Source organism: Acipenser ruthenus, chromosome 17 (genome assembly GCF_902713425.1).
Source record: "Acipenser ruthenus chromosome 17, fAciRut3.2 maternal haplotype, whole genome shotgun sequence".
Taxonomy (NCBI): domain Eukaryota; kingdom Metazoa; phylum Chordata; class Actinopteri; order Acipenseriformes; family Acipenseridae; genus Acipenser; species Acipenser ruthenus.
Window position 1 is genome coordinate 10,589,069 of NC_081205.1, and position 14,887 is coordinate 10,603,955.

Sequence of the window (14,887 nt, forward strand, 5' to 3'; positions counted from 1 at the left end):
CGCCCTCTACTGAGATACCAACAGCACTTTCTGCAGCACCAGATTTGCACGGGGGTCACCCATCCAAGTACTAACCATACTCAAGCTTGCTTACTGTAGCTACTGAGAACTGACCAGATCAGGAGTCATGGCTGCAAACCACACACACACACCAATCATCAAAATCACCCCCACCCCCGAAAACTGAAAAATGAACTGGACTAAGTGCTTTACTGCTTGATTTTCATTTCCTCAGCAGCTTTGTGACACAATTTATACTACCAATGTATTATAGATTAGGAGATACCACAATAATCTGCCCAGTAAGCCCTCCCAGTTTATAATAAGTTTGAATTTTTGTAACAATACAAATTGAATAGTGCAGATGCAAGATGTTTTTAGGTTGTGCTGGTTTCTGCTATGCTTTACCTGAGGCACTGGTGTTTTCATAAACCTGTTAACTAACTCCTGCAGCTGCTCATAGCGCTGGAACAGCTGGCTAACTTGCTGGCTGACATCCAAGGAGTTGGAGGGGCAGACATCTTTCATGCTCGCCTCCAGTAACACAGAGGAGGAGGACATGGTGCTCTCGAGCAGGGCTCTAAGCTTGTCTAACTGAATACACAACACAGGGATGGGGATGGGGGGGGGGTGAGGGTTATACATTTCAATAAAGGAATATATACAAAATTACAAAAGATATTGCAATACATATATACAGTAGTGTGCAATTTTATTAGAACACCTCAAGATGTGTCATTTATATCCTTTATATACCTACCTGTGTGAAAACATCTGGGTGTGAGAATTTCACCCAGTGATATAGAAAATGTGTGAAAATGTTAGACCACTTTGTGCTTTAATTAGGCATCTTAAACAACTTCTAAAAAGTCCCATGCATTTTACCATTTGTGGCTGTGTGTTCTTTCTCTCGTACTATTTTAAATGAATTGCATGTGGCCTATTAAAGCCATCAATTAAATCAGAGAATTGCTAATTTGCCTACTTTGACAATTTTGCAAGATTTTCAGTTACAGTGGTTTGATTTCACACACACAACAAATCAAAATTACAGAAACCATGGGGTGTTCTGACACATTTGCACACGACTGTAGATACAGTATATACAGTCGCAGACAAAAGTATTTGGGCAGTTACAAAAAAAAAAAAAAGAGGAAAACCAGAAAGAAAATAATTTCTATAAATTTCTAATTGTTCTATTGAAAGATATAAATTATAGAGACTCAGCTTTATAATTAAACAACAAATTATTACATAACATGCATAACATGAAAAATAACATGCACAAACTAATTTCATACTTTGACAAAAGTATTTGGGCACCCTTACAGTATTTTGTCAGCCCATCCTTTACAGCTTGCAGTCTTTCTTTGTAATTTGAAACCAGTTCCTGGCATCTTTCTGGATATATTTTTGCCCATTTTTCAACACATACAGCTTTGAGTTCTGCAATCGACTTTGGTTTCCTTTTTTCAACAGCAGCTTTCAAGTCAATCCACAACATCTCGATGGGATTCAAGTCTGGGAACTGAGATGGACAATCCAGAACTGTAATCTTCCTTTTTTTTCAGAAATTCCTTTGTAGACTTCACAGAATGCTAAACACTGGGCATGATGAACTTTTCTTTAAATTCTTCTCTCATCTTCCAAACATATTGTTGCTTTCTTGGTGAAAAAAGTTATATTTTGGATTTGTCATAACATTTGGTTGAAGAAATCATCAGCCTTCTTCAAGTATTCAATGGAAAACTCCAATACTTTCTTTTGTGTATTGTTTTTAACAAAGGTTTATCTTGGTTTTCGTCCATGGATATTCATCTTGTTAAGGTATGTTTGAATTGTTTGCTCATGAATTTCTTAACCATCTTCTCTCAATTCTTGTGTCAAATCTTTTGCAGTTATCCAAGGATTTTGCTGGGCTGCTCAAATGATTCTTCTTCCAGATTTTGTAGACCTGGAGCTAATTACAATAGTTCCTGTTCTCCTTTGTTTGTCAATAATAGCTATTTCTGCTATTTTTCTGGTAGTTTCTCCTTTTTTGTTTAGTTGTACCACTGCCATTTTGAGATTGTTGCTGTACTCTTTAGTTTTAACAATTTTTGTTGCTTTTTTGAATCACAAATTTCCAATTTATGTTTCAGCACTTGATGATTATTTATTTATTCTATAATCATCATAATTGTTAATAATTAGCAACAAATGGGTTTCATGCAAAATATGTTGATTGCCCAGATATTGTATTAAATTAGTTTGTGTTATTTTTCATTTTATTTTTTAACCGCCCAAATACTTTTGTCTACTTATATATATATATATATATATATATATATATATATATATATATATATATATATATATATATATATATATATATATACAGTACTGCGCAAAAGTTTTAGGCAGGTGTGAAAAAATGCTGTAAAGTAAGAATGCTTTCAAAAATAGACATGTTAATAGATTATATTTATCAATTAACTAAATGCAAAGTGAGTGAACAGAAGAAAAATCTAAATCAAATCCATATTTGGTGTAGATTTGGTGTAGATTTGATGTAGATTTTTGTTCTGTTCACTCACTTTGCATTTTGTTAATTGATAAATATAAACTATTAACATGTCTATTTTTGAAAGTATTCTTACTTTACAGCATTTTTTCACACCTGCCTAAAACTTTTGCACAGTACTGTATATATATATATATATATATATATATATATATATATATATATATATATATATATATATATATATATATCAAAATATATATTTTTAATTAAATGGAGATATTTTTGTAAAAAGATCTGAAGTACATATTGCAATAAATTGTGATTAAATTCCGAGTTTTACATGCTGAAATTTATTAAACATATTTTGTATCCTTGAAGGAATGTACTCATGCATTCTGCTAGAATACACTGTACTATTTAACATATATATTGGAAAAGGAATATAATTCATTGGACCTCTTTGAAATACATTTTGAATGCTCTGTGAGCAAATGGGACAAAATGTGAGAGTGACTTAATTTATCCATTGATCTATTTCCTTCTGTTTAGAAGGTGGCTTTTGTAGAAATGCATTTAAACACAGCACTAGGTATGCCACAATCATACAGTATATAGATTAAGCATATTGTAGATATTCATTTTTAAATAGATACACATGATAAAGGGCCCTCATTCATTTTACAATATGCAGAAGAATAAAACAAAAATAGTGAATGAAATAGTTTCAGGATCTTATACGACAGGGTAATTAGTCACGTGGAGGGTGTCTCATGCTGTAAGACACCCTGATATCTCATCTCATGCAATTTGGTTACACTGTTCGAACTGAAGTCTCTTATAAAAAGAGAGACTCCTATGCATAACATATTAACTTACTACAATCACAAAAACACATCTGTGTTGATCAAGATCTGTGTTAATCAAGGTCAATGTGAATTTGAAGACTTGATACGAGTTATAATATAAATTGTGATGCAAACACTAGCTTTCAAAACCTCAAAATCCAGGGCCAAGCGGAAATAATAAACTGTGATACAAACACTAGCTTTCAAAACCAAGCGGAAATATACCTGCAGTGAGCAAAATGAAATATTTGCAATTGTGATATATGGTCCTATCGTGGTATTTATTGTACTGATTACTGCATGGTGCAACTTTAATGCTGTGGCATGCCTGTTTGGCATATTAAAAAGACCTAGTTTCATTTGAATAAATCTTATTGTATCTGTCCCTCATACACAGTAGAGTGTCCCTGCCTGACCTCACTTTGCAGGTGCACCCCTGTCTCACTCATGGTCTGCTCCACCACCTCTCTCAGCTTCTGGGACTCCTTCTCCATGGCCTCCACTTTTCTCCTGAGCGCCAGGCAGAGGGAGAAAGCAGTCAGCAACAGCACAGACTCCGATCTCCTTGGATCTTGTCAGTTTAGGTTTCAAGTAGATGCTAAGAGAGTATTTTACCACAATCCAGTCCTAATCTTACCTGCATCACAGCTAAATCTTACTTCTTTCTTGCATTGGCACGAGGATACTTTCACCCTATTTCCCTATGTACTCATATGAACTTTGAATGAGGTGAAAGTCAATGTAACCTTTCATTGACTCTATTAAGTTTCTTTTAGTATTTTCTATATAGTAGTAGTGAATATATGCATGAATTTTAAAGTGAAATTTGGGAGCAATGCATCTCTGGTTCTTTGATTAAACACACAGTTTCTATGCGACAGCCAACAAAGAACATATCTCTGAGCTGCAGGAGCTGCCGTTAATGAATAAGTTGTTTAAAATAAAGTCATTTCCGGTTTGTAATAGAGATGGAACTGTCCATCCCTAGTCTCAGAGATTGCTTTGCTTTCTAATCTTGGTAGAAGGTCACGATTACCTAAGGTACCCTAGCTGTAAAGTCAATCTAGACAGACATCATTTCCTGACCTTAGTTCTTCCATGGAATCCATAAAGTTCTGCATCAAGTCCAGCTAAAACCACAAGAGCAGAACAGAGTCACACTACATAAGAGCTAAACTAGGCTATGTCCCCTACATGAGTCTCTTCCCCTACTGCCCTAGCCTGAATGGAAACTGTGTTCTATACTGTTCAGTTTCTATAAAAAACAACTGCACTGTACTCTCTGGGAATCAAAAGAGACAGAGTTACAAGGCAAAAACTACATTTCCTACAGTTCCATCTGTATTACAGAATTCATGTATTGCTCTTCTTACTACTCTTGTAAAAGTTTACCATAGTAAAAGCAAAGCAAAGTGTAATAAAGCACAGTGAAAGCATGGTAAAGCATAGGTAAGCATTGTAAAGACCAGGGAGACATGTTAAGACATATTAATAAATATGGTAAACCAGAGTAAACTATGGTAAAGGTATAGTATAATCAGGGGGAAAAACAAGGTAAAATGGCAAAAATACTGTGTTAAACTAAACTAAATATAAGTTAGAGAGGGGACAGAATTTATAACGTTACTAGTCAGAAATCCTGCGTTTAGGAGTCTTTTCAGATGCAGACCCATTAGTTGAAAAATGACATGCTGGAATAGCTAGTACAACTGGTAAATAATGACTGAATCAGACACAACAAGCAGGTACCTTCTATGGTGTTTCACAGTTACACTGTCTAGTCACCAACTGGAGCAACATAGGACTCTACATTTCTGAGGTTTCATTGGGCTGCGTCAACGTTTGTGCCCGAGCCTGGATGCAGAACCCCAGATCAGACTCATACCTTCTCTCTGTCAGCCATGCATTTCTCCATGCTTTCCTTCAGATTGGCCAGCTGCAGCTGGAGGTCATCAGGAATGGATACAGGTTCTGCAGAGAAACACAGCATTCAACCATTGCTGTATAGAATTGTTCAATTGAACAATTCCATACAGCAATGGAACTGGGACTGTACTAAAATCTACAACAGTTGCATATCAGATTTTTAAAGCTACAGTGTCCCGCAATTCCCGTATGTTCAATTGTTTACTGCAATATGACCCCTGTATGAATGTTTACTGCATTCAAAGCAATGATATCGGGGCTTAACAAAAGCAATCAGTTTGCATGCCTGACTGTTACACTTGCACTTGCTAGATCATTTCACATGGGGAGTGAGATTCAGAGTGCAGTGTAGAGTCAGAGAGACGTACTCTTTTCTAAGGGTTTACACACAGGCGTCGCAGTGTAGAGAAGCTTTAGAGTCAGAGAAACGTACTCTTTTCTAAGGGTTTACACACAGGCGTCACAGTGTATAGTCAGAGAGACGTACTCTTTTCTAGGGGTTTAAACATGGGCGTCGGAGTGCAGAGAAGCTTTAGAGTCAGAGAGACGTACTCTTTTCTAAAGGTTTACACACAGGCGTCGGAGTGCAGAGAAGCTTTAGAGTCAGAGAGACGTACTCTTTTCTAAGGGTTTACACACAGGCGTCACAGTGTATAGTCAGAGAGACGTACTCTTTTCTAGGGGTTTAAACATGGGCGTCGGAGTGCAGAGAAGCTTTAGAGTCAGAGAGACGTACTCTTTTCTAAGGGTTTACACACAGGCGTCGCAGTGTAGAGTCAGAGAGATGTACTCTTTTCTAAGGGTTTACACACAGGCGTCGCAGTGTAGAGAAGCTTTAGAGTCAGAGAGACGTACTCTTTTCTAAGGGTTTACACACAGGCGTCACAGTGTATAGTCAGAGAGACGTACTCTTTTCTAAGGGTTTAAACATGGGCGTCGGAGTGCAGAGAAGCTTTAGAGTCAGAGAGACGTACTCTTTTCTAAGGGTTTACACACAGGCGTCGGAGTGCAGAGAAGCTTTAGAGTCAGAGAGACGTACTCTTTTCTAAGGGTTTACACACAGGCGTCGGAGTGCAGAGAAGCTTTAGAGTCAGAGAGACGTACTCTTTTCTAAGGGTTTACACACAGGCGTCGCAGTGTAGAGTCAGAGAGACGTACTCTTTTCTGTGCGGAGCTGATCCAGGTCAGTGAGGTCAGCCTTTATTTTCTCCAGTCTTGCGATTCGCTCCTCCAGGGCCTTGTGTCTCTCTGTCAGCTGGCCCACATGCTGCAGAGCTTCCACCGTCTCAGGGTAGCGGTCCTTCCCACTGCTGGCCCGGGAGGAGCAGGAGCGTGAGGACAGATGGGGGCTCTGGGGCTTGGAGGAGGAGGAATGGGGGGGAGTTTGGGGATTAGGAGAAGGTTGAAGCTCAGGGCTGGGTGATGTTGAGGCTTGTGCCTGGAATACAGTTTGGTGTTGAGGATCCTTTACTTCCTGGAAATTGAAATAAAACATTAAATTAAAAACAAAAACAGATACTGGAATGTCCAGCTTGTCATTCTCAGACACCAGCAGCAGTCAGAGAATACTCTGAGCAAAGTCAGTCGCTGATAGGGCAATCTAGAGTCTACACTCCTTAAGGTATTGATGAGAAATTGAATTGCAAAGCTGGAATGCTGCAAAGATGGATAATGACAGGGTTAGAAAATCACCCTAGTCCTGCACCAAATTCAAAGGTTTCAGAGTTTCCCTTAATGAAGTACATTGTTTTTAAATAACCTGTTCCTCCCGTTAACCCTACAGACTCAGGTGAGCTTTTTCATGCTGTGATAGGTGTGATAATTTCAGAGCTGATTTAGCAGGGGCCTGATCAAACCTGTGACCTGGTCATTAATAATATACCTAAACAAAGGGGATTCTGAAAACCAGGACTGGCTGCAAGGCTGGCGAGTAATATTGCCTATCCTGTTGTGATCCCAACACAGCTACTGAACAAACCCAACATTTTGAACACATGCATGTTCTCTGTCACACCAATGCTGCTCATGGCTGATGATAGCAGCTGTTTTGCTTGTTTCTTTGCCCTCAGGTCAATCAGGCCAGTGTCACTTGTGCTGACCTCAGCTTTATACCAGAAGCCTGGCTTCAGTCACCTGATCTGGGGCTACAGCTGTGTCTGTGTTCAAATACAACAAAACTGTTCAATTAAAGTGACTGGAACTCACAAACGAATAACATTAACTAACCACACAATGTACAACCACTATATAGGTCTCAAATGGGCAGTTTTGAGAGAAGTCTATGTTTTTAGCAAACATGTATTTTCTTTTTGAAACAGCTGGTACTGCACTAGGTTAAATAAATCTCTAGTCTTGGACTTTCTTGGTGAACTTGTCCCCACCCCTTTAGGGCCTTCTTTCCTATCAATAACCAACCAGCTGCTTCTCCTAATGACTGACAAACTTTGCAGCCAATAAGATGCTTTGACCGTGAAAAGACTGCTGAGTTAAAATGACCAAGGAAGTGAAGCAGTAACACTGGAAGCCAAGCCAAGGTCCTTAACCTAGTGTAGTACTAGATGTCATGTTTTAAAAATAGAAAATACTGCACATCTGAGACTTATCCAGTGAATGGAAGTGCATGGCAGGTCAAATGAAATTGGTTACTACAAGCACTTTCAGGACCCCCACACACCCCAGGTGTTTATGTTCAGTTTTGTGCTGTCAATGAAGCCTTGAGGAGTGAGTCGGTGATAAGGCCCTCCTGCAGGGTGACCTACCTGCTCCAGTCGCACCTTCTCCTTCATCAGGCTTTCCTGAAGCTCTCCCCAGCTGACCAGGTTACCCAGGTCTTCTGGGCTGGGGTACAGAGACATTCTCTCCTGCTGAGCATGCTGGAGAGCAAGCAAAACAACAGGTTAGTAAGCGACACCTCTTCAGCGACACCTAGTGGTCATGTTCCTGACTAGCCAGGACGGAATTTGATTTTCAGGCCTCCTGATCAGTAATTGGGTTGCAGCAGTGGTGCGACATTCAGATTGAGCCTTTCAAATTGGATAGAAAAACTGGGCAGATATTGGTTTGGAAAATAAAAAAACTGATTATTATTAGTTTGTGATGCATTTGATTTAAAGGAATTGGAAATTGCATTGCATTGTACTGTACAGTACTGAGCTGTGTTCCTGTATAAGTTCTGATAAACTCACCAGTAAATTATCCAGATTGTCCAGTCTGGCCATCAGCTCATTCATATTTATCTGAAAAAAGGAAAGATTCTGAAGGACATTTCTGAAATATAACGGTACCCCTTTCCAAAAGCAGCCCTTACATACCATAACATCACCTGCACCATTAGTAGTGGAAAAACGATACTAACAACCTAATAACTTCTACTAGAGGACAGAAGAAAGCTAACTTGCTTTGTCGAAATGTGGAAACCATTGATCACTTATTTAATTAAAAAAGTGACAAACAATTGTAAAAACTTATGTCATTTAGGCTATATAGCATGACATTCTTTGGCGGGAAATATGTAAGTATGGTAACTCCATACTATATATGTATTTACTTATGTTAAAATGAATGTGTGTGGTACATTAATACAGAGGGAAAATATATAAGTTTAAAGACTATCAAGGTCTATTTTTCCGGATAGGGGTTTTTAAAATTGTAATTACAATTACCTGCCCACTAGATGTCACTGTTTGGTTATAGTATCTGGGTTTGACAATGTAACAGTCTTTAATTAGAGGTAATGATTTCATGATTGTTGAGTTGCAATTAACTCATTAACTAATTACTCAGATGTGTAAATAGCCCTGTTTGTTTCAACTCCATGTGGAGTGTAAGGAGCAGGTGAACTAGGAGGTGAACTAGTGGTAGTTACTTGTGTGGAATCAGTGTGCTAGTTATAATCACAGTACTTATGTTTTGTTTTGACAGGGAAATGGTTTACCTGTCCCGAACTTAGTTAGGGAAACCAACAAAGTCTGTACAGATAGGATCTCCGTTAAACTGTGTTGTTGGAATGACAAAACAAGTCTCTGAAACGATTACTGCACATGCACACTCAGCCTACCTACCACAGCGTATGTATCTATATAGTATGGGCCCTATGCATCATAGTGCTTCCTGTGATTCTGTTCAATGCAATACCAGCAGGAAGGAACTATTATTAACATTCAGTTGTGCAGGTGAAATATTTATGGATTTGCGTAACGAATTGCAACAGGAGGTTCAACCCACAGAACGTAAATCCTGTGCTGATATGTGACCTGGGAGGAACCCTGTGCCTCTGTAGACAGCTGCTTAAAGGAGTGACAACACATGACTTATTTTGTGTTGAGGAATTTAATAAAGTCTGACGTTCATGAAAGTGTTCTACAACTGCCAAAAAAAACAAGATTTATTTGAGTTCTCACACTTTGTAGGGGGTCCCACTTTAAAAACAAATGCTTTGAAATAGAGATTGGGTGGACTGAGGAAGGATGTCTCTGTTGATTTAACTCAGGATGAATTTGATAAACCCCTGCTCCATCACAAACCGGTGGTTATCCTGGGATTACCCTTTAAAATAAGAGGCTGATGAAATCCAGATGCATTCCCTGGTCCTGTACTATCCGACTGGGGCTTATCCATATAGGATGATGAAATTGACCCCATAGTACACATGTCCAGTGGAACCTCAGTTACAAACACCTTGGAATGGCAGTTGTTGGTAAGTCTGATTTGTTGTTATCAGTGTAATAGTCCAGTAGAAGGGACTATGCACACAGAGGCGCTCTAGTGCATGGAACAATCCTTTGTTTTGAGTTCCATTGTCGGTATAACAAATGGAGTGATGTCACTGGCCCATGCCTTACTGTCTTGGAAGCTTAGTGGTTTCCAGCACAAATGCAGATCGCTTCAGTTGGGGGGGGGTGGGGTGGGGGTGACACTACTGAAAATTATTTTGCAATGGCAAATATTTTAATTATTCACACAGTCATTTTCAATCTATACCTGCAATGAATGGGCATTTTCAACACTACTTAATTATGGGTAGTAAAAAAAATCCAGAGAGAGAGAGAGAGAGAGAGAGGGAGAGAGAGAGAGCACATCTCAATCCTGACCTGAACAATTCCTGTCTGCCTGCTATTCAGTACTGGGCCTCTCTCAAGCAGAGACTGACAATAGTGCGTGGTTGCATGGTGTTAGTTTGTAACATGGATTTCCACTGGGGGCAAGGCTGAGACCTAAACCGGATTTGAATCCAGGCCTCCAGAGGTGAAAGGCATGGCTAGTGAATTATCCTGCTGTGCCCTGCTGTGGTTTTAAATACCCTGCTGTCGACTCAGCTGCTATATTAAAAGCCATTTATTTTTGAGTAAAGCTGTGTCTAATCAGTATCGTACCTCATGCATGACTGCAGATCACTATGGTGACCAGCCACTAAGCCTATAATAAACATTTGAATAAAGCAGTTTAGCTTTCCCTGTCCTTTTCCAGGTTTTGAATCAGAAAGAAGAATCTAGCTCCAACCTCCAGTTTGAATGAATGTCAGAGATAAGAATTCATAGTATTGCATCGATATCCGTGCCAGAGAGTCTTATACTGGGATTGTGGACACCACCTGCAGGTAAGGACGTGAATGCGGAGATTAGACCCAGCGCAGGGGTCCCTGGCTGAGATTATACCCAGCGCCAGGGTCCCTGGCTGAGATTAGACCCAGCGCAGGGGTCCCTGGCTGAGATTAGACCCAGCGCCGGGGTCCCTGGCTGAGATTAGACCCAGCGCCGGGGTCCCTGGCTGAGATTAGACCCAGCGCCGGGGTCCCTGGCTGAGATTATACCCAGCGCCGGGGTCCCTGGCTGAGATTAGACCCAGCGGTGGGGTCCCTGGCTGAGATTAGACCCAGCGCCGGGGTCCCTGGCTGAGATACTCACGGTGGAAAGCTTCTCGTTGGCTTTGCGCATGTCGACCTGCAGCTCGTCCCTGGATTTCTTCAGCTCGTTGATCTCCTTCATTAGCTCGTGCATCAGTGCCATGGCCTGCAGCACAGAAATGGCACAGTCAAATACAGGATCTTCTTACTCTTTTGGTTAAATATTGACATGGATGAATATACAACAGCATGGTAAGAGGTAGTGCTGTGACTGACACGGCTTGAAACGCATTCAGTGGGAAACATGACAGTATTCCAAATCCATTCATATAACACCATTTCTAAACGACAGTATCAAAAAGATATCATATACAGAAAACCAATGCATACATGATTTCTACAAACAAATAACAAAGTTGAGAAGAGAATTTGATGAGGTGCCAACAGGCTGTTTTTTTACACTAATATAACAGAATGCATACTTTTGTTTTCCCGCTAATTCAAAATTAAAGACGAGCATTTCATGTAATAAATATATACTTTGAAAATGTAAACGAATATGTAACACAATTTTTGTTCCTGGGTAGTAAGTGTTATTTCATAATTGCTTATGCCTCAAAAGTATAGAAAATGGCTATTATTCCCCACAAACTTTGCTTTTGTGACCAGGACAGTGATATTTTGAAATTGACCTATTTCCAATGAGAAAACAGGCGAATTTGTGTCTTTTCGTTCACATAAAGTCAGAAAAAAACAACATATGAATCCAAATTAACATGTATTTGTACTAAAGTAATACAAAAATGACTACAAAAGATTTAGAAGTGAGTAGTTTTTCGAGATTTACGATTATACTGTAAATCACTTTCACGAATCAGCCCCCAAATGTAGTCTCCCATCATGTTCTCGTTATACTGTCCTTGGTAGCGGCGTTCAAAGTCCAGTATATCCTGGTGGAAGCGCTCGCCTTGCTCCTCCGAGTACGCTCCCATGTTCTCCTTGAATTTATCAAGATGAGCATCAAGGATATGGACTTTGAGGGACATCCTACAGCCCATTGTGCCGTAGTTCTTCACCAGAGTCTCAACCAGCTCCACATAGTTTTCGGCCTTGTGATTGCCCAGGAAGCCCCGAACCACTGCGACAAAGCTGTTCCAAGCCGCTTTCTCCTTACTAGTGAGCTTCTTGGGGAATTCATTGCACTCCAGGATCTTCTTTATCTGTGGTCCGACAAAGACACCGGCTTTGACCTTTGCCTCAGACAGCTTAGGGAAGAAGTCTTGAAGGTACTTGAAGGCTGCTGACTCCTTATCTAGAGCTCTGACAAATTGTTTCATAAGGCCCAATTTGATGTGCAGTGGTGGCATCAGCACCTTCCAGGGGTCCCAGCCATACTCATCATACTTCAAGACGTCCAGCAAGGTCTTGATGCTGTTGTAATCCTCTTTGAGGTGCACCAAGTGAGCCAGGGGAAGAGACGGGTACTTGTTACCATTATGGAGCAGCACGGCTTTGAGGCTCCTGGATGAGCTGTCAGTGAAGGACAGTATAACGAGAACATGATGGGAGACTACATTTGGGGGCTGATTCGTGAAAGTGATTTACAGTATAATCATATATAATCTCGAAAAACTACTCACTTCTAAATCTTTTGTAGTCATTTTTGTATTACTTTAGTATAAATACATGATAATTTGGATTCATATGTTGTTTTTTTCTGACTTTATGTGAACGAAAAGACACAAATTCACCCGTTTTCTCATTGGAAATAGGTCCATTTCAAAATATCACTGTCCTGGTCACAAAAGCAAAGTTTGTGGGGAATAATAGCCATTTTCTATACTTTTGAGGCATAAGCAATTAGGAAATAACACTTACTACCCAGGAACCAAAAAATAAAAAAAAAATTGTTACACGGTGTTATTGGAACATGACAAACCTGTGTTCATCCCACTACTAGTAAGTTGCATTAATAAAATTTATAAAAGGCCACATCAACTGTGGAGACAGTGTTTGAAGCCAGACTTCAGCTCATTAAGGTCAATTATCTACAGGTAATGAATGCCATTGCAAAGCAAAGCGGTTAGGTTAGGTTGCTAGGTTATATTTTGTACTAGAACTCTGTAGGGTGCTTGAAAGTGAGTGAGGGCAGCTACTGTAGGATACTAGGACCCCGAAAAAATGAGACTAAGGGGTTTACAATAGATCTGAATTTGCAAAAACCTTTTAGTTTTTTAATATATGACAGGGTGTGAAATTCTGCATGAGATGTACTGGTTAACAGAAGGATTACACCTGTTAAACTCACAGCTCCCTTTGTTAAATCGCCCAAGTGTACACAGTACATTGTGAAAGACTCTTTCAACATGAGAGATCCAGGCTGGGAGTGGAACAGAGTGTGTGGTACAATAAGAGTTAAACTGGAGTATTAGGATTCCCTACACTGCAGTTACCCTCAGAAACACAAATAACCAGGGGCTGGAGGGACGTGAGAAACTTCACTGAAATCAGACTGCTGTTTACACACAAGCACACACCTGTGTTACCATGCATAGGGTTGCCTATAGAGTCAAGCAACATGACAGCGTGTGTGTCACTGTGAGACACGGGACTTTTAGCCATTAAACAGTATTTGAGTTAGATATCCTCAAATCTAATCATGTATTGCTATTGCTTACTTTATTATTCAATCCCAGCCTCCGGTATTCATTTCAGATTGCATTTGACTATAATCTTACTGTGCGTTTATTACGCAATCATGAGGACTCTCTGTATGTGCCTGCACTGGTTTTCATATAATGAAAATAGCAAAAAACATGATTCTAGTTTATATTAAATATGCTGTAGTTTTCTGTCCACACTGTAATGTACTGGACAGGCTTCCCAAGCTGGGATACCAGCATTAGCACAGCAAATATGCTGTTTGCTTTCTCCATGGCAATCGCCAGCCTTTAAGGAAGTCAAGTGGGTAGCACAGGCAGAAGCAGGTACATGAGTGTTTACTGGGCACCCCAGTGTCCATCTGTAATGGTCAGAGGAGCCAGGATCCGGTGGCAGGTGGTGAGTTTGGCTGGGTTGCCAGGAGACAATTCAGTTGTCTTCGGTTTTCATTTACTCAGAGCCCAGATAACCTTCTGTTATTTACTGTTGCCGGCTAAGCCAGGGCTTCCTGCAAAACTTGTTTGTAATTCCACATTTCTATATGTATTGATAGTGTAAGGATTTTTTGCTCACATTGTCAAACAGGTAACAGATAATAACGATTCTGATGTGGTGTGGAAAATAAAAGCCAGAGCACGTGTTATGTTTTTTAACTGCAGTGATTTAGAGGACAGATCTCAAACACCAGTGCGCTACAGTGGGCATTTTGAAAAGAGCTTTGAAACTGACTTTAAAGTTATACGAGTAAAAAAGTCAGGGTGTTAACAATGAAAACAGAAATGACAGGTACATTATTTAACAGCTGTAGCAACACGTGGGACATGTACAGATATATTTTTCGGAACCCCACTACTTACTCTTTAACACATACAAGGGATGTATTTTCAAAGTCTGTTTTTTTTAATGAACTACTATAAAGCAGGAAAATAGAACTAAACAAGTAAGAAATATATTGCCAGGCACCCTAAGCACCCGGTGATTCTCTATTATAATCAGTATGTTCAGTTGACCCTGTCTGTTATGGTATACAAGGGTCTTCTCATAAGCACATATAACTGCACAAAACCATGCCAAGGTGTGTATATAGAACGTGAGAAACACCTGGGT

At 39.8% G+C, this 14,887-nt stretch overlaps 1 protein-coding gene across 1 annotated transcript in view; it reads right to left on the minus strand.

Annotated features, from left to right (window-relative positions):
* LOC117423169 (uncharacterized protein C16orf96) overlaps nucleotides 1-14,887 on the minus strand; it is a 44,945-nt gene that overhangs the window by 20,193 nt on the left and 9,865 nt on the right. Inside the window, exons 2-6 of the mRNA XM_034038654.3 lie at nucleotides 11,181-11,285; nucleotides 8,463-8,513; nucleotides 8,037-8,150; nucleotides 6,436-6,751; nucleotides 5,237-5,322 (exon numbers count right to left, since the gene is read on the minus strand). Of these exons, the coding sequence (XP_033894545.3) occupies nucleotides 5,237-5,322; nucleotides 6,436-6,751; nucleotides 8,037-8,150; nucleotides 8,463-8,513; nucleotides 11,181-11,285 (672 nt within the window). The remainder of the gene's footprint in view (nucleotides 1-5,236; nucleotides 5,323-6,435; nucleotides 6,752-8,036; nucleotides 8,151-8,462; nucleotides 8,514-11,180; nucleotides 11,286-14,887) is intronic.